This window comes from Natator depressus, chromosome 15 (assembly GCF_965152275.1).
Source record: "Natator depressus isolate rNatDep1 chromosome 15, rNatDep2.hap1, whole genome shotgun sequence".
Classification (NCBI taxonomy): Eukaryota; Metazoa; Chordata; order Testudines; family Cheloniidae; genus Natator; species Natator depressus.
Genome location: NC_134248.1, coordinates 27,784,460 through 27,805,200, shown reverse-complemented (window position 1 = coordinate 27,805,200; position 20,741 = coordinate 27,784,460). Strand labels below are relative to the sequence as shown.

Sequence of the window (20,741 nt, the reverse complement as noted above, 5' to 3'; positions counted from 1 at the left end):
GCAGCAGGGCAGCTGCAGCAATGCCACTGTAGCATTTTAAGTAAAGACATAGCCTTGGATTCCTAATTCCCATTAAGGCAATTTTGAAAATCTCGGCCTATCTTGCTATACGTAGCTGCCACTAGAAATGGGATGTTCTCTACCACTTCCGCCTCCCACCTTCTCCTGACAAATCACTTGGCAGGGACCACGAGTCAAAACTAAGTATTTAGTTGTTGTAACCTTCCAAAAATCAGATTTAAGGGGAATAAAGGTTCAGACGCTGCCCCAATTTTAGAATCTGTGAGGTTCACACCTCTCACCTAGACACAGCTAGTAAAGGTCAATTTTATGCTGCAAGCTAAAATTGGATTTTGAATTCTTCTAACCCAGTGATAAATGCCAATTCAACCAGCAGGCGTATCTTAAGTGTAAAAGCAGCAGAGAAGCAGAATCAGAGTCTGCTCTGTTCTTTGATCTGACTAAATTAGAGAAAACAAACCATGAAGATGTAAACCTGAGGCTTTTCTTCCCCTGACTTCGCTAATTCGTTATAATTATTCCTCCTATTTAGTTTAATTATTCCTACCACATTTCCATTATTCCTCATTAGAAATAATAACTCAAGTTACTTCAGTGTTACAAAAAAAAAAAAAAAATTACTGCTTCCAAGAAGAAAATTAACCAAACAAGTTTACTTTGTAGTTTTCGTATATCCAGAAGAGACAGGCAATATTTAACATGCTACTTGATTACATCGAGACTCCAGAGGCTCTCAATGCCGAAAGGAAACAGGGAAGATTTCTAGAGTAGAGCTGGGCAAACGACTCAACACATTTTCTGAATTAGGGCAAGAATAAGATACTGAACTTGCTTTTCTTTCCACAACTATTTTTTTGGGAGGGGAGGTTGTTCCACTGGCAGAAAGGATGACGGAAACAGTAAATTTCACCCCCCAAATAAACTGAAAATTGGGGACAGAAGACTCTTAGCTGCTTCTTTCAGTCTACTGCTGCTCCCAACCCATTTCCATCCATTTTTGTTCCTCTCTCTCATTGCACATGTGGAGCACCATCAGGTCATCACAAGGCTGCTCAGGATCACATTAGCTTCCTACAAGAGCTTCAAAGGGCTTTTTAGTCCAAAACTAGAAGCACTATTACTGTATTAGAGTAAAGAAAAGCTTGAAATCCAGTTTAAGTCTTGTTACCATTTTAGCACAGTAGTATAAATTTTACATGACTACAGATTTAATCTGACCATCACAGGAGAGAGAGATTCCTCTGTTCTAGTATCAGATGCTATTTAAAGGTATTAGTTCCATTTATATTGGAACTAAAAACAAATGCCAAGAGACAGTAGAGGCAATTTAGTGAAGGGCTGCAAGTGTATTGAACAATATATACTATTTGAGGGTAAGAGCTTTGCAGAGAACTCCGTGCATTTTCAAACTTCAGTGAGCTTTAAGGCAAGGTAGGACAGAGTCATAAAAGAAAAATGTTTGAAGCGCCTGGGGACTCCTGTTCTGCAGGTGGTGATTAGGTGTGTAACAGATGGTGTGAATGGTCTTGGAAGAGGGAGAAAGATCAGTAGCTTTAGCTTTATAATCGTTGCAGCAGTATGGAGAACTGCAGAGGAGAACAGCCCCTGCTGTTCCAGACAAGGCTAAGAACCCAGGATGGCAGTCATTTAGGGTAAGGATTGAAAGAAAGAAAGAGACAAGGAAGAAAAGGACAGAAAAAGAATGAACGCTCCATCACAACACAATATAAACAATCTGCAAAGGCATTTTGGGGCTGCTGGAGCTTTCTAGAGCAAGGAATACCTCCATGATTCCACTTTAACTAATCCTGAGCTGACCAACACTCATTCCAATGCAGTCACTCTACCTTGTTCCGAGGGGGTCTGCTCTAAATGCTCTCTCTTCCTTGGCTATTCTGCTGCAATAACATTGGCTCCATTGTTTAAAAGTATTTCTTTCCAAAGACTTAAACTAAGCCCAACATAACCACCTTTTAATCACTAAACACTTAAAACGTTAGACTTCCAAAACAGATGTTGCCGTGACTGTTGATCGAATACAATTACTACACGTCAAACAGAGATTTAATGGAGAGACTTGAAATAACTCTTGAAATTCACGTTATGTACAATGAAGCAGAAGGGAGTCTTCTTTATTAAGACTGAGAGTCTTACTTTTCATTCCTTCCACATCCTAACCTAATCAGTGAAGTTAATAAGAGTTCTGAGTGCACCAGGAATGCAGGACTGGGCCACAGATGTTGCTGCACCTTCCAGGAAAATACTGTAGGTAGAAATAGTGATGGAGGAATCTTCTCCCACTCCTAGATGGCCGAAAACTAAGTGTTCTTACTACTTTAGAATGATCTAAATCCTTCAGTTTCAACAAGTCTTCTAAGATAGTGACTTGAAATAGATAGTAAAGCTCTTTGAACGAATAATGTAATAGAACAAGCCTTTTCATGATATATATAATCAACATACAGTAGATAGGCCTCAAAAAGTCAGACAGCAACAGGACAATTCTGCTCGTTCCCATCATCGCAGCAAGCTCCTAATCAGAATCACTGCACAAAGACCGTGGTAGGTTTGGGACCAACATACCTGCTCCTCTTCAATTCTACGCTGTAGCGTTTCAATGTAGTGCTGTACTGCCATGTAAATAAATCTGTACTGTGCTTCTGTTTGAACCATCCCTGACCGCTGCGATCTCACCATCTGAATGGTCTTTGGAACATCAATATCACAGTCCACACCTAGAAGAGACCACCAGTGTTAGTGCAGCAGTGTAACACACGCTCTTTTTTTTTGACTGTCAACTCTTTGGGACAGAGACTCTGTTTCCCCTTGTGAATATAAAACACACAGCACACTTGGGCACTCCTGTAATAATGATTTGGTGTGGAAATCTGAGTTTGAGAGCCTTGCTTAGCCATTTGTACATAAACTTGCAGTACTGTAAAGACAAGATGCCAAGCTGTTCTGGAGGATGAAGGAACCGTCTCTTTGTATTGCCATATTAGACTCCAAATGAAGTCACATCCAGTCTTCAGCTGAAAACGTTCATCATAATACAGAGGCACCAAGGTAAAGGTGGAATACTTGGAACTTAAAGAAAAAAAGTCCACTCCACCATAGCTGAGAAAGGAGACAAGTGATGAGCAGCCTTCAGATCAGGAAAGACCTTATATCAGTATAGTATTAACTTTATGTTAAGTTATATAAAGGATATTAACATGGCATTGTCTGTCCACTATAACTTTAGAAGAAGACCTCACAACTTGCCCTTGTAAATAGGAAACCAAGATCATTAAAATGCTTTCGACAGCAAAGATGGCAAACCGTAGGTACAAATGGATAGTCGCAGAATAAAGGTGCTGGCAAAAATTGGGTATGCCAGCAAAAAAATATGGAATTTACAAAATCACTGCAGGTGAAATGCAAAATCCTCCTTCTGGGCTTTGGCCACCGGTCTGCCAACCTAACACCCTCCCATCCCTTTGAAGTCAATGGGAGCACATTTCAAAGGATGTGATTTCTGCCAGGCACAAACATACACTTTGCAGCTTCTTCCTGATCTTCACCAATTGTCTCCTTCTCACAGATAATGGCACTTTCACAGCACTTGTGAAGAAACTAAACTGGGGACCTACCTTTTTCTCGGATTATGTCAATAAGAATATCAATCACAATAAAAGTTCCTGTTCGTCCAATCCCAGCGCTGTCAAAAAAAAATTAGGAAGTGATTATGGTTTCCTTTCTGAATAGGCAATAAAGTCAGAGTAGCCCAACATAAATAAGTGTCCAATATAAAGATGTACTGGACTTCCAGATGGTGGTATTAAGAAGAAGCTTATTGCAGATGCTAGGAGATAAGTTGCATTATTGTACCTGCAATGCACCACAACAGGTCCTGAATCAGCGATGCTTTCTTGCTTGTGGTGGACTTCCTCTAAGAAGTCCAGGACACCACCAGGATCACTGGGTACTCCATGATCAGGCCAGGTTCTGAAGTGATATTGCCAGACTGTTCTCTCAGTGTTCCCCTGAAAAAGAGCCACCACCACACGTGTGAAAAAATTAAATATATCAAGAGAAACCCAACCAAAAGCATCCATTTACTCAGGATGAATCAGTCTTGGTTTTAAAAAAGGAAAACACAACGGACTTCTTAACACCATCAAAAACTAAAAAGGCCATGCATTCCTCTTGATTATAGTAAACTTCTCTCTAGACTCCCCAACACCCACACTGCTTCCTTCCACTCCAGATGAGCACAGCCTCCACAATAGTTCTTCCTGGCCTGGCAATCTGCCCATGCCATCTGCTTCCTTGAATCCCTTCGTGGCTCCCTGCTTCTCTACTGCATCAATCTTTAGCTTCTTGTCCTCAACTTCAGGACCCTGCCCCTGACCTTGACCTAACCTAACTTCAGTGGGATGATCTACATGCTTTCGTACTTGCTGAATCAAGGTCTTAGTCTCTTACCACGTTGTGCTCTCCTCCCACCCCACCCACCATTCATGGTCTCACTCTGCCAGTGACATCAGCCTAAGCAACCTGTTTGTTTGCTTATCCCTCAGCAGTTTTTGCACCTTTTTCCACACTCTCCCCTGCACATAGAATGCTCTGCCAACCTAACACCCTCCCATCCTTCAAATCCTTCCTTTGAGAGTCACTTCTAACACCTTCAAGAAAAGTCAGTTTCCTTTTCATTCATACGTAAGTCAAGCATGCCATGCACATGCTTCTGCTGCATAATCACATACAGTAACCATGGCTATCTCCTCCCTCACTGCCACCCCATCGGTATGCAGCTCCTTCGGTCACAAACTAAGCTCTTCAGGGCAACGACCCTGGGCTATATACCCAAACTTAGCATGCTTTTGCGTACTGCAGAATAAATAAGAAAAATAAAACAGTAAAACAATTAAACCTGGCAATATGGCAGTAGTGAATTGCTCTGGTACTGGCGAACAGGGAGGCTCCCACATCAGGAGCAGACTAACAACAGTCATTGCAAAGGTATCTTACGAATGAAGGTGATGCAAGGCACTCATACCATAGTGAAGGGGCACACGTGAGCACCTAAATAGATTGAAGGATGGTTTGGTTTGCACTTAAGGGCAAAATCACCTTAACTTCAGGTCTCCCAGTAAATCTACAGAGACATGTTCTCTGCTGAAGTGCTTAAATACTGGCTACAAGACTCTGGAGAATAAAGACATTATTCCAAGCTCAAAAGACCAAATTCCTTGACTTAGAACTCGAGCCTCAAAGAGGGGGACCGGGCTTGATTTATTAAAACTAAAAGCCTGTTCCTGGACTCTCTCTTTGTGGCCAATAGAAGGTTTAGTCCTTTCAGCAATTATTTTTTGCAGCCTAAATTAAAAGATGAATATTTGTTAGAAACGCTAAAGGACTAACCAAAAAAAAAAAAAAAAAAAGGCAAAAAAGAAAAGAAAAGGTACTGACATACTTACCTGACCAACTTTAGAAAGCTTCAGTTCTCTTAGCGTATAGTCATGAGCCGCACTTTCCTTAACATTCCTAACACGCATAACCCCGTATTCCTTTAACGCGTATTCATCAGGCCAGTATTTGACACACTTACTCTGGAAGACAGACAAAAAAAAGTAATTACTATCTGATTTCATGGTCTATATAAATACAAAGTTCACATAGTTACTAGTATGGTGCAGATTTGCTAAGACTAGCTTAACAGGCAAAGCTAGGTTTGCCTGTCTCACCCAAAGTCCATTCAAGGTGAATATTTCTTTTTCCTGTGCAAGATGGGGGAGAAAAGAGAATGTAAGAAAGCTCAGAAGGTCCAAGACAATAAGGATAGATTGGGGGAGGAGGGTTTGCTTTCTAGCAGCATTCCTGATGTTGTTAGCGTCAGTAGAGGACAAAAAAAAACCCACATCACAGTGACAGCGAAGAGGAAAGCCTAGAAGCATATGACACACTCACCTCAGAAGTACTTTTAATACATGGAGAAGTTCAAGTGGAATGCATTAACCTCACAAGTAGCTCTAAAACCTAATATTTAAAGCTAATTTTAACATAAGTCAAAGAAACGGGCCATTTTTAGTATAGAAGCATCTTGGAAGAAAGGTTTCAGAGTAACAGCCATGTTAGTCTGTATTCGCAAAAAGAAAAGGAGTACTTGTGACACCTTAGAGGCTAACCAATTTATTTGAGCATAAGCTTTCGTGAGCTACAGCTCACTTCGTCGGATGCATACTGTGGAAAATACAGCAGATGTTCTTATACATACAAACCATGAAAAAATGGGTGTTTACCACTATAAAAGGTTTTCTCTCCCCCCACCCCAACTCTCCTGCTGGTAATAGCTTATCTAAAGTGATCACTCTCCTTACAATATGTATGATAATCAAGGTGGGCCATTTCCAGCACAAATCCAGGGTTTAACAAGAACGTCTGAGGAAGGGGGGAGGGAGGGGGGAGAGGAAAAAACAAGGGGAAATAGCCACTCGTCATTATGCAAGGTAACCTATTTCCCCTTGTTTTTTCCTACCCCCCCCCTTCCTCAGACGTTCTTGTTAAACCCTGGATTTGTGCTGGAAATGGCCCACCTTGATTATCATACACATTGTAAGGAGAGTGATCACTTTAGATAAGCTATTACCAGCAGGAGAGTTGGGGTGGGGGGAGAGAAAACCTTTTGTAGTGGTAAACACCCATTTTTTCATGGTTTGTATGTATAAGAACATCCACAGTATGCATCCGACGAAGTGAGCTGTAGCTCACGAAAGCTTATGCTCAAATAAATTGGTTAGTCTCTAAGGTGCCACAAGTACTCCTTTTCATCTTGGAAGAAGTTTGTCCTTCACCTCATTTAGAAATCAGAGCACAGAAGGTTCACTGGGCTCTTCAGGTCATCCACCAAGCAATGAGGAATTGTTCTCCATGTGCAGAATGCTGTCTCTGTTGCTATGTAAGCTTGGTTCAGAGTGCTCCACTTCCCTTGGAAGACTATTCTATAGTCTGTGATGATGTATTCCATATAAAAAGGAGCAAGTCCTCCAGAACCAAGTGAAACAGTAATAGGGAATAGCTAGATACAATAATTCTTGAGAACCTAAGAATGCAAGCCTAGTCCATCTGTAGTAGACAGAGACAGATTTTCTAGCAATATCAAATGCAGACCACCCACAGATTGCTGTAGGGAACAACTTCTTCATAAATGTGCATCTGAAGGTCAATAATTTCACTGCCAAAACTCAACGGCAGATAGAAAACACAACAGAGGAAAGGATCTTGCTGCCAACATGAGAGGATATTATGCTGGATGCATAAACATTTGCCAGGATGCTTTGGATCTAAGCTTTGGTTTGTTTGTATTTTCTGCAAAAAGCACAAGCTGCCCTGAAACCCACATCTTGTATTTAAGTAGACAGAGATAACAATTTGCAGTTTTAATGCACGATCCTGAACAAGGAAGCAGCTGCTGGAATAAAGAGTCTCAACGGTAATGTGTAATCTTAAAGAGTCATCAGTGTGGGAAAGGGGATGCATTGTACATCAGCTCAGTGGATCCCTTCCAAGACTGCATTATTTTAATTTGAGAGAGACAAGGTGGAGACAATTATTGAGAGAGAGAATTATTTTAATTCGTAATGATGTGCTTTAGTTTGCTTCTCCTACTGCATATTTTGCAGTCTTAAGAGTCCTAGATAGATCTGAGCCAGTTTCAGGATCCCCTACTGCCTGAAGCAAACTGTTCCTAAAGTCATCCTCTCTGAGAAAGATACTTCCCTCTACCTCCTGCATATCAAAAAGCACCTTGGCCTGAGGTGTCATATCCAACCAGGCCAGCAATCAGTGTCTACTGAAGAGAAAAGGCTGAAGCATATCTCAAAAACCCTGGGCACAAGATGCAGCACTTTAACAATCTGATTACTGAATCATTTTAAAGGGCTACGTCATTAGTGTGGAGAGCAGACCGGCACGATTGAGAGAGAGGTGCCAAGAAACTTGGGGAGTGTGCAGCAGAAGTGCTGACTGGTGGAACAAGGAGTGAAGCCTCTGCAAAATGGCTATTGCTAGAGTGGCAGCAGCATCTAGCAATCCTTTACGGAAGACATAGAGCAAAAACTGAAAGTCAAGATGAGCCTGGCCCACTTGGTCAAACATCACAGAAGTTACAGGATTCTGAGGGTGTTCTGAAGCATGACTCCTTTGAAGCCACCCAAAATCTCTTCATTTTGTTCCAGGAGTGAGGAAGCCAAGGCACAACTCCTTCCAATGGGCCAGCTGGTCTTTCTTCACTGCACTCTGAACAGAGGGAACCTGTCACATAGTCCTTCATCAAGCCACCCCGGGAGAGGTATTGATTTTTTTATTTATTTATTTTTTTTAAATGAAGGGCAGGCAGGATTTTAACAACTCAGAAGTCAAAACCAGTTGCTAACCCACAGCCCTGCTGATGACAGGCTGGAGACTTTAAGGTGGGGGGAAATGCCAAAAAAAAAAAAAAAAAAACTACGAATATCCAGCTTCTGTACTAAGGGTATTAAAATTCCTCATTATTTTATATGGTCAAGCAAAGGAAAAAACATTGTCAATTATTTGTTACATAAGAGAGCACTAGCTATCTTCTTACTCAGCCTTCTTCCAGGCCCTCATCATGCTGAGTGGAAGGATATTTTCTTTTTACTGAAGATATGAGGTATAAGATTAAAACACGAAGTATCATATTCACAGAGATAGAGGAAAGAACGCAGAAAAGGCACAGAAATTACAAGTACAGACTATCAGCAAAAGTGTTTGCAAAAATCCAAGGCAAAGAACACCTGAGAGAGAAAACCAGGCTGCACACAAGCAGTGGGGTACTATTGTTACACTCTGTCAAGATTTCTGAGCCATTTCTCTTTCTTCTGTTTCCCCTCATCCACCCACCCACATGACAAGTTTAGGATCCAGAAACAGAGTAAGATCTCAGGACAGGGGAACAAACGAGATCTCTCTGCATTTAAAAGAAACAAGATGAAGTTCTGGGATACATAGCTGTAAAAGTTCTCTTTCAAAGTAATAAACATGCTGGTATTGCCAGAGCACTTCAACCCTAGTGATCTGTGAGTCTCTAGTGAGCGAGCAGCTGTGCTCACGCAGAACATGGCTCGCAGACGGCACTTGGAGGCAGAAGACAGGATGTTAGAAATAAAAGTGCTAAATCATTCCTGCTTTGGGCTTGATACCAATAAGCAGCAATATTTTAGGTTCAAGCACACGGCATTAACTCCCTTACAGCGTACAGTCTGCCAGCCTGGCTGCACCAGTTCCTTCACTGTCCCCTCCCCTTAAGTAACTTTGCAGTAAGTAAATTCACGTAAGGCAGCTGTCACTTAGTCAGCCTTTATTAAACAAGAGCCTGATCCTGTAAGATATGAGTGTGCCCTTGATTCCAGTTGCTATCAGTGAGAGGAGAGGGCACTCTGCATCTTGCAGATCAGGGCCTGGGTCTCCAATGGCAGCTGCAGCTGCACCATGTCACCATTTTTAAGCTTGTAAGTCGATGTGACTGAAGTCTGGTTAATCCTTACTTGTATTGAAACTTAATGACTTTTACCGGGGCCCGCCCAAGGTTCCATTTTACCTTTCCTCTTTCGACTTCTTTTGTTGTCATAACGATAACGCGAGAGTTCTCCTGGAATACCATTCTCCAGAAGTCATTCACTGTGTTCTGCAGGCAGCCTTGAGTAGCGATGTAACTTTTTTTTGGCTTTGAATTGTTGCATTTACTTTCAAATTCAGGCTAGAGATCAAAACAAATATCAGTGAATGATGTGATCGTAAAATAACTAATTTGTTTTTAGGACGGGATACCATAGCAAGCATGCTCTGTGCCAGCGACAGATTGAAGGAGGCAATAACACACTTACCATAATAATATTAGCATTGATATAATCTGAAACTGGTTCATTTGGATCTCCGTCATGTAGAACAACTCTGGTATGATCAACTAGAGGAAGGATAAGTAAACAGCATGTTAAACTGCTGCATTCTGTGATTGCTAACTAGCCAACTTGTAATTGGTTCCTTAGTACCAAACAAACAAACTACATGAAGGCCAACTTTTGCATGTACTTGACTACTTACCATTTCTAATAGCTAAGAAAATGGCCAGATGACTCAACCTTTCCTCTCTCCCTGCTCCCTAGGACAATTTCAAATTTCCGAAGAAATTAAAATCAAACATCAAGTTGTTTGTGTTCTCTTATTTAGTCAGTGCTTCATATTTGCAATTAATCTGAATATGAGATATATAAAAAGTATATATAATTATTCTGTTCTGCACCACTACAGCACAAATTAATCCTCAAACTTACTGAGCACTAGTGCTGATCACTGAGCAATAGTTTAGCTTGTTGGTGTTTTAATAGAAGAGCACTGTACTACTGGCCAATAATTATTAGCTTCCCCGTGAAAGGATCCGTGAGTGTACCAGCCCAATGTTAACAGTGAAACAAGAAAAAAGTGAATACTACTTACAAGGTAAAATGTTTTTGTATCTATTTTTGTTTTTGCTTTCTTGCCGTTGACCCTCTTTACGACTATATAGAAGTTTGCATTCTTGCTGTTGTAAAGTCTAGATGAAAAGGGCACAAACAGCTGGTTTCACTAAAACTTGCACCACACTGGGAATGATGAGACAGAGCACACACAGTGGTGGCTGTAGAGAAAAATCTGACATTTGACTATCATATTAGACATCATTAGAAAAATGAAATCTCATGCGTCAGCATTCAAGTTGGTTTAATAAGCTTGGTTCAAAGGGTTAAACACACTGAATTAGGAAATTCAAAACAGCAGCGTTACTAGAAATAATATGTGATGGCTTTGAAGGCCAAAGCTTATGTATGGAATCCAAACTTTTGTAAGTCAAGTAACCATTGCATCAGTAAGTTTCCATTCTCTTGCTTTGAGGCAGGTATCTGCATGTACAGGTTGGTCTTTTTTAAATTCAACTTCCTATGGAACTTTATATACAGAAACAATATTTGGTTACATAAACCTGGCATAAAATTTGTTGTTGTTTTTTTTTAAATGCAGAAGTTTGGCAGTCTGAAGGAAACAACAAGCCAACTGCAAAATGAAAGTGAATGCCTGAAAGTGAACAGACTGAACCATGGGCCAGATCCTCCAAGTGTTAAATCTTCTGGCTAGATTTCTAACTTAAGGTAAGCATTAAAACATGATCACCTCAAGTCTAATTCCTAAAATCCACTATTTAGTGGTAACATGTTACAAAGAATTCAGAAATGAAGAGTCTGCCCATATGTGGCCATTCAGCATTTAAACAATTAAGTTAAGGGACCTCCCAAAGCATACTCAAAGAACTTGTGTCATCATATGAAGCAAGAAGCTGGGCTGGCATTTTCCAAGCAGTTTAACCAGAGAATCGCAAATGCTTTTACAAATGGTAACTAAGCTTCATAACACACCAGTGACATAGTCATGCCCATTTTGCAGATGGAAAGAATAGGCAGAGAACGATTTAAAGGGACTCGCCCAAAATCACACTGGCAAAGCCCAGAAGAAAATCCAGGAATCTCAATTTAAAGTCCACAGCTAACAAACAGCTAGTTATTGTTTCCTAGGCAGTGACTCACAAAGGGGTAGGAAATGTGGTCTAGGGGACTGAGCAGAAAAATGGGACCCAAGGAGCACCAAGTTCTAACCCAGTTTCTGATATGGACTCACTGCGGGACACAGAGAAAGTCTTGAGAAGTAAGGGGCAATCCCTACTACCTCAGACAGAGTTGGGAGTACCAATCAATGTTCACACTGCTTTGAAGGGAAAGTGCCAATACAATTAAAGCAAACAAAAGAGATGCTTCCCCCGCCCCCACAATGACGTGAAAAAAGAACTGAGCATTTTGTCCAGACGATACTAGATTTTTGCTAGAGTAGCTGCCTACATTAAGAAGGAAATTAAACATAGGGTGGATTAAGGAGTGGAGGTCCTCAAGGAGAAAGCGTGGGGTTGGGAGGGAGAGGGGGGGAGAGAAGAGAAGAAAAGAAGCCAAACAGAGTTTCTGCCAAGTAGGTCTGAAGAACAGAGTCACAGATCACTGGGGGTTGGTCTGAACCCTCCTTCTAAGATTTAAAACTAAACATAAAGATACTTGCTTATATTTCTCCCAGCTGCTGAGTTAAAGGGAGGAGAGAAAGTCTGCTTAGCAGTCTGGTACTACTTTTAATGCTGCTAATAATTAACTATTAGAGAGACAAAGTGGGCAATGTATTATTTTTTATTGGATCAACTTCCATTGGTGAAAAGACAAGCTTTTGAGCTAAACAGAACTCTTCTTGAGATATTACCTCACCCACCTTATCCCCCCAATATCCTGAGACCAACACGGCTACAACACTGCAAAGAACAATTAACTTTGGTAACTATTTGAGCTCTATAAAGATAGTGTGGCACTTTGTGGTCTGGACTTCTCTACCTGAACTGGATTCCTTCAGGCCTTATTTGGCTTTCTTCCTCCACTTCCAGCACTACCAATATGTAGCAATATTGCTGGGAAGTGCCAGAGACAAGCTGCCAGAGATTATATTGCATTGCCACAACACAAGCTTTCAAGAAGAGGAGTGGATTCTTGTAAGCAACAGCCAGGCAAATCCTAAATAACGAGGGAAGATTGCGGGGGGGGGGGGGGGGGGGGAGTGTTAAGAGAAAAACTAACAAAGACCCTCTATAAGCAACTCTAGATGAAAAGTAGAAGGCGATAACAAGAAGAAACATCCTTAAAATAAATATTACAGCCTTGTTACAAACTATTCTCTCATCTCAATGCATGCCATACTAGAATAAAAATAATCAAGGCAGACATGTGCTACAATAGGACCAGAGAGCAAAATTAGCCCCCAGAGCAGTAACAGGACTTACACTTTTGCATGAAAAGTGCTATATATGCTTCACCTTAAGGAAGCCTTGAGGTATCCCTCTGAAGGGAGGCAAGTATTATCATCCCCTTTTCACAGATGGAAAAAATGGTGACATAGCAAAAGTGAGCAGAAGGATGGTCCTGTGGCGTTGGGAAACCTGGATTCAATTCTCCACTCCAGCACAAAACTCCTGTGTTATCTTGGACAAGTCACTGAGCCTCTCTGCCCTTCAGTTTCCCCATCTTTAGAATCCAGATACGGTCTCTGTAGTGAAGTTGTGATTCTTAATGTTTGCAACGTGCCAAGAACAGAAGATGCTCTATGAGTACAAAGTACTGGTAGCAGTAATAATTTATGGTGCAAGGTTCCACAGAAGGTTCACTTCAGCTGATAACAAGTGCCTGGCATACTGCAAGGTTCTTCAGGTGCTTGGATAAGCCGATTACACTGAACACCTTGTGTCTAATTAGCACTTTGACGCTACTGTCACTGCACACTGAACTGTGTCCATTTTATAATCTGCAAGCGAAGTTTGCCCCCGGGTTCTTTCAGCATGGGATTCAAACAGGAAAGACTACAAACATGTCCTTGCTTCATACAATTCATTATTATTGCTCTGTGCATCCCTGAGGAGAGACCCATAAGCAGCAGTGACTTGTAGCTAGCCCATTAAAGTAGTACGATAATAAATCTGGTTTTAATAATAAATGAAGGTTCTCAATTCACTATACTATCCAAGCACTAAATTCACCAAAAAGCCTTTTTTCAGAAGCAAAAGAATAAAGAACGCTGCCAACATCTCTATCCAGTAGTTCACAGGAAAAGAGGGATTACATCCTTAAATATACTTAAAGAGAAAGTAATTTATAAGCACCATCTGGGTAGTAAGACCATAAATGGCACAAGCAGAGTTTCATGGACATCCTAGAGTCTTCCACAGAGATAGACAACTAATGGCTGTCAGAGCTGAATTAAACAGCAACATTAACATTTTATGAGATGGTTTCATTTCAGAGACCACCATATGACATTGTAAAGAGACATTTAGGATTAACGCAGCAATTTCCAAAAGGCAGTGAAGGTGAAAGGAAGGAGGGATAAAATAGCTCACAATAAAGATTTTCTGGTTTTATAACTTTTTCCCTTTCCATAAGTTTTTGGCCTGGTAAATATATGTATTCAGGAAAGTCATTCCATTTATCTGCCCCATTTCTCCAAGGGCCAGCCACAATGAATCAGCTACATTATGAGTTTCTCTCCCAGTACTCCACCAGGCCACAAATCATCTCAGGCCAGGCCAGAAGGGGAAGCAAGAGGTATACTAACAGTGCTAGCTCTGTGGTTACATAGATGATACACAATACATTCAGAAGGACACTGTATGGGAATGCTTAGCCCTCTGGATACGCTACATTACATCCCTCTTGCACCAATATTGACACACAGGGTGGAAACCAGTCTCTTCCATTCCTGGGCAGCTAGATATTAATCCACATAATACCACCACCAAAATCATTTAATCAGCCAGCACCACCTACAACATGGAGAGGAGGAGGGAAATCAAGAATAGCTTTGGGACCTTTGCTACTGAAGTCTGAGTACTGGAACGGTAAACTCAGAGTCCCCGGGAAAGGATGCGAACTGCAACACTCGTTTTTGTTCTTCAGCCAGATTGAAAAGCCAATTTATTGTGGGTTCAAACCAAGTCATGTAGCTGTCACATGCAACACAGTTTAAATGCCACGATATGGCAGCTATTAAAGTATACCACTGACCACGGTTTCTGCAGACATGCTCTTGTTCACATCCACGTGGAAAATTTAGCTAGAGCAGAATGTGGCTGCTTGCCTACTTTGTGGAGCATATTTGCCTGTTCTGTATGGAAGCCAATGAATGCTAGTTTGATACACAGACCCTTATATCTCCTGGGCCCTTGTTATCCAAGGCTGCGATCCTCTCTCTCCATCTTCCCTCATTACAGTGATCAGCTGAGATAATTCTATTGACAGTCCCTTTTCTGACCTCAGAGGGCAGAAAATTCGTGGGAAGAGGAGACACTCAACTCTGAAAGAATGGTGACCAGAAACTCTGTTTCCTTCTTCCTCTTGCCTTTGTCTGATCAAGACCAAGAGACTGTTTATTTCACTCTCATGTTGGTAGAGAGCAATTTCCTACCTCACCTAGTGATGCTCCTTTGTGCTTTGGCTGAATAATAATCATAAGGACTTTATTCAGCTAATGAATGCATTTGCAAATATATCCTCATCTGACAATAGTTACTCTCCCCACCCACTCTCAAACCCCTACAGTGTGCAAGAAGTTTCTCAAACAGTATTATGCAGCCGGAACCGGCCTTTTTATAAAAGAAGTTGACATCACAGGATTCCTTGATTTCCTGTCTCCATCTGCTGGTGGTATAATATATATTCCGTAATCAGTTAAAGAAATTCTTCACTATAAACCTGTCTTATGGGAACCACTTCATTATATTTACACCAGGGCCTTTAGAAATGGCTATCATCTTCATTCTTTTCCTGAATCACTCCAGTTAGTAGAGAAAGTTTCGGAGCCAGGAGTATCTCACTGTGGTTTGGGATATGGTATACCGTGGTTGCATTTAACGTTTCTTCCGTTTGAGGGGGAAAATGGGGAATACTGTTGAAACTGGTAATTTACGTACAGAGAAGCGCTCTCAAATCAATAGGTTTTGTTTGTTTGTTTTTTTAAAGGAAGAAACCAGCACCAGATGCTATTAAAAATGTAGAAGGTACATACAATATCGCATGGAGAGGAGGAGGTGTCCCCCTTACTCCCTTTCTGGTAAGATGACGGTAATGCTAGCTCCAGATGGGAGGGGTTGCACCCAAACAAAATAATAATAAATTCCTAAGCAAAGCATACAGATTATACAGCTGTCATCCCAACACTATTTAAAATTAACCTGGAAAATGGCTCAAAGGGTCCCTCTCTGCAGTAGTTTTATTTTAGCATTCCCAAAATGTGAGTGTCAAAAAAGCAATGAATTCAAGGGCAAGAGAGAGTGTTTTATATAAATAGCTGGACAGGAAGATTTGTATTGCAGTGAGTGTGTTTGACCAGTTGTCCGTCACCATCCTGCCATGGTCAGCACACTAATACTTGGGGAGTTTTGTTTTCTAAATTGTTTATTTCTTTCCCCGCAGTTTAAAAAGGTATAATATAAAAAACTGAATGGGACAGTTTTTAAATGGATTATTTTCCCCATTTGTAGCCATATCAGTATTCACACATTCATTTCTTATTACCACTAAAAGGAACACTGAAAAAGCAACATGCTATGTTGGAAATTTTTACTAGTATTTACTGAGCATAAACTCAGGTATGACATTTTGTTCTACTGCACATAACTGCTTAAGCAAAAACTTCACGGTCACATTTGTGGATTTTTTCTGAAATTTCTAGCAAGCGGAGTTATGTGAAAAATTATCCTGGATTCTATTTTTATAAGACCATTGTTGCTCAAAATGCATAGTCGATTGCCTGACTACACAAATATAGCCAATTTGTACTTGAAGTCAATAGCAGAACAGTATAGAAAGGAAAAAGTTAATACAATACCATTCTTTCTGGGAAGCAGTTTCTCACAGTGCTGTTCAGGTCACCTTACACAGTAAGTGTGCTTCAAAATACACCCCTAAACCCTCTTATATTTATAACACAAGTGCTTACAAATTAGAAAGCACTTTATAGGTCACCCAAGATCTAACCCAGTTTGTACCAGTTCTTTAATTTGTTGTTCTATATCTTTTCCTATGTCCCATATTTTAAACCAGTTGCCTGTGAAAGTACCTGCACTAGGACATAGAACAAATATATCTTGCCTTTGACAGGCTTTATATTTGCTAATGCCAAAAGCTACATTTTGTTTTGCAGAGTGTTGAGAGATATACATCTCTTGACGTAAGTGAGCAAAGTGGACAGAATTGTGGGAAAGACATAATACAAGTCAGTTAACTGTCCACATGTTGGATGTAATACAATATTAATATGGTATACAAATCCTACCAAATTTCAATAAGAGTTGGGCACCTATCTCCCACAGGCTCCTCTGAAAATCACAGTCAAATCCTATAAAAGCATAAACAAAAGTCACTATTTTGACTATTACGTCTAGCGCAGTTGCTAACGAGCCATCGAATACCAGACTTGTTTGTACTTCACTTGTAAGGAAGGGAGTGTCATCTAGTAGTCAGAGTGGGGAACTGGTAATCAGGACTCCTGGGTTCTGCCACTGACCAACTATAGTACCTCTGCCTTTCTCTACTCATCAGAAAAAATTATCTACCACACTGGGATGTCACGAGGCTTAATTTTTTTGTAAAATAATTTGAAATCCTCTCATAAGAAGAATTAGAGAAATGCAAAATTATTCTCCTCTGGGACTTTCAGAGAGCCTACAAGAATTCCCACTGAAAGACAACAGGACTTGGTGCCAAAATCCCAGCCATTCCTGTTAAGCAATGTCTTCCTTAGCCCAGCACAAGATCAGCTCAAACAGGGGTGGGGGACAATGCTCGGGGTTAAAAGAAAAGGCACACCTTTCAAGCACTCATCTTTGGCCGACGCATGAGTGGAAGTGGCAAACTGGAGAAGGTACAATATCTGGCACAGGGGTGGGGCGCAAGAATAAAGATTTGAGGGGTGGAGGGCCCTAAGCAACTGGGAAATTGTGGTAAAATTATAGTTCTATCACTGAGACTCACCTGCTTTACATTTGAAACATTTAAATTACCTCAAATTCTTCCCAGAAGCCTTGCTTGACTTTATCTGTGGTCTCTGCTAGCTTGCTTAGTTCTCGCACCCGGCTTTCAATCTCTGCAGCATTAATACGGGTTGTATTCAGGGGCTAATCAAGAAAGATATTTTATATTAAACCACGGCACAGCAATAAGAACAGAGAAAGCTAGTTTACACAGATCTCCTGTATTAAACATATTGTATGTAGGTACCACTCAGGGTTTTAGGACCCAGACTTCACTCCAGATTTTGAAGCCCTTTTCTTTTTTACATCAGATTCATGTGGTGGTAGTCACACAGTTTAATGGTTCCAGTTTCAGTGCATTAAGCTTTTTGGATTTTAAAATCCTTGTAGACCCAGAACTCTCAATGAAGCCAAGGGGAGTTCTAGATGCACCAGAAATGGAGAATTAGGTCCTTTATAGATGGCTAAAAAAAAAACTATAGCAGCTTAAATCTAATCATTGGACCACCCTTGAAAGATTAAGATGCTGTTGTAAGAGAGGACGGTAAATTCACTTTTGGTTTTAATGCTGAATGAATGTCTTCCAACACCTTACAGAATGTAAGAAAAAGGTTGATCTCCCCCCACCACCACCCTTCCCACCCCATCTCCTGAGTTAATTAAATGTTTATGATCGAAGTTCTAGCATTTACTAAGCTCACCTGCTTGAGCTGTAGTACTGTGCCCAAAGTTTCTACCATGGGGTTCTTCTTATAATGTTCCACTAGATCTGTTAGAGAGTCAAATTTTTCCCCTCCGCCAACATCGTATTTCAGCTCCTTCCAAGAAAGATATTCAAAATGTGCTCATTCATAGCAATGTACACAACAAACAATATAAAGTCTGCATTAATTACCTCTTTAGACTGTTCAACCAATCACAAGATCCCTTAAATGAGTACTTAAAAACCTATTTAACTATCCCCTGCCATTCCATACTGAAATGATAAAAGATTACTTGGTACAGTCATATTCCACTGAAAAGTTGTAATACATTTCTAATTAGAACATTTTAATGTTACCTGCCTTTTTTTTTTTTAGGATAACAGTGCCCCTATCTGATACTCACCCCCAAGTAGAATACTTGAGGGATACAATCAGAGAATCAGATGTGAATTTGTGAATAAATCAAAACAAAAGCACCACAGAATCTACACTGGGTCCTGGAACGCAGGTATTGGTACTGTAGTCCTTGTTTAAAAAGCAAGGCAGCAATATAGTTACTATCTCATCTACCATTAGCATCTATGAGGATAGCCACAGATCAATTAAGGGCACAGAGAACTCTAACAGTAACTTTATTTCCCAAACTTTCATAAACTCAAATAAACAAACATGTTAAAACGGCTAATATACATAAAGATAAATGTTCATAAAGATCTGCAGCCACCTAGAAGATAATAGGCCGATAAGTGACAGTCCTCATGGATTTGTCAAGAAAAAATCAGATCAAACCAACTTAATAGATTTCTTTGGCAGGGTAATAAGCCTTGTGGAGAGGGAGAAACCAGGAGACGGGGTATATCTTGACTTTAGTAAGGCTTTTGATACTGTCTTGCATGATGTTTTCATAAACAAACTAGGGAAATACAACCTAGATCCGGGGTTCTCAACCTTTTCCTTAATGAGGCCACCCCCCAACTTGCTAAAAAAATTCTACAGCCCACCTGGGCCACAACTGTTTTTCTGCATATCCAGTAGATTAAAAGCCAGGGTTGGCGTTAGGGGGTAGCAATCAAGGCAATTGCCCAGAGCCCCACACAACAGAAGACATCGTGAAGGTAAGTTGCTCTGGCTTCGGCTTGCAGATCTCGGTGGGGCTTGGGCTTTTTGCCCTGGGCCCCAGCAAGTTTAATGTGGGCCCTGCTCTCTGGTTTATTCTGGCAGACCCCCTGAAACCTGCTCGCGGCCACCCGGTGGGCCCTGGACCCCTGGTTGAGAACCACTGACCTAGATGGAGCTACTATAAGGTGGGTGCATAACTGGTTAGAAAATCGTTCCCAGAGAGGAGTTATCAGTGGTTCACAGTCATGCTGGAAGGACATAACAAATGGAGTCCTGTAGGGATTAGTTCTGGGTCTAGTTCTATTCAATATCTTCCTCAATGATTTAGATAATTGCATGGAGAATACACTTATAAAGTTTGCAGATAACGAGCTGGGAGGGGTTGCAAGTGCTTTGGAGGATAGGATTAAAATTCAAAATTATCTGGTCAAGCTGGGGAAATAGTCTGAAGTAAACAGGATGAAATTCAATAAGGACAAATGCAAACTACTCCACTTAGGAAGGAACAATCAATTCCACACATATAAAATGGGAAATGACCGCCTAGGAAGGAGTACTGCAGAAAGGGATCTGGGGAGTCATAGTGGATCACAAGTTAAATATGAGTCAACAGTGTCACACTGTTGCAAAAAAAAAAAAAAAGAAAAAAAGCAAACATCATTCTGGGATGTACTAGCAGAGGTATTGAAAGCAAGACACAAGAAGTAATTCTTCCGCTCTACTCCACGCTGATTAGGCCTCAACTGGAAATACCGTGTCCAGTTCTGGATGCCACATTTCAGAAAAGACATGGACAAACTGGAGAAAGTCCAGAGAAGAGCAACAAAAATGATTAAAGGTCTAGAAAACATGACCTATGAGGGAAGGTTGAAAAAAAATTGGGTTTGTTTAGTCTGGAGAAGAGAAGACTCAGATGGGACATGATAACAATTTTCGAGTACATAAAAGTTTGTTACAAGGAGGAGGGACAAAAATTGTTCTCCTTAACCTCTGAGGATAGGACAAGAAGCAACAGGCTTAAACTGCAGCAAGGGCTTTTTAGGTTGGACTTTAGGAAAAGCTTCCTAACTGTCAGGGTGGTTCACCACTGGAATAAATTGCTTAGGAAGGTGTGGAATCTCTGCCACTGGAGATTTTCAAGAGCAGGTTTGACAAACCCCTGCAGGGATGGTTTAGATAATACTTAGTGCTACCTTGAGTGCAGGAGACTGGACTAGAAGACCTCTCGAGGTCCCTTCCAGTCCTACGATTCTATA

At 40.8% G+C, this 20,741-nt stretch overlaps 1 protein-coding gene across 1 annotated transcript in view; it reads right to left on the bottom strand.

Annotated features, from left to right (window-relative positions):
• PTPN11 (protein tyrosine phosphatase non-receptor type 11) overlaps nt 1-20,741 on the bottom strand; it is a 41,819-nt gene that overhangs the window by 8,813 nt on the left and 12,265 nt on the right. Inside the window, exons 5-13 of the mRNA XM_074973315.1 lie at nt 18,364-18,480; nt 17,693-17,806; nt 10,519-10,615; nt 9,909-9,988; nt 9,623-9,781; nt 5,484-5,615; nt 3,892-4,046; nt 3,654-3,721; nt 2,605-2,756 (exon numbers count right to left, since the gene is read on the bottom strand). Coding sequence (XP_074829416.1) covers nt 2,605-2,756; nt 3,654-3,721; nt 3,892-4,046; nt 5,484-5,615; nt 9,623-9,781; nt 9,909-9,988; nt 10,519-10,615; nt 17,693-17,806; nt 18,364-18,480 — 1,074 coding nt within the window. The remainder of the gene's footprint in view (nt 1-2,604; nt 2,757-3,653; nt 3,722-3,891; nt 4,047-5,483; nt 5,616-9,622; nt 9,782-9,908; nt 9,989-10,518; nt 10,616-17,692; nt 17,807-18,363; nt 18,481-20,741) is intronic.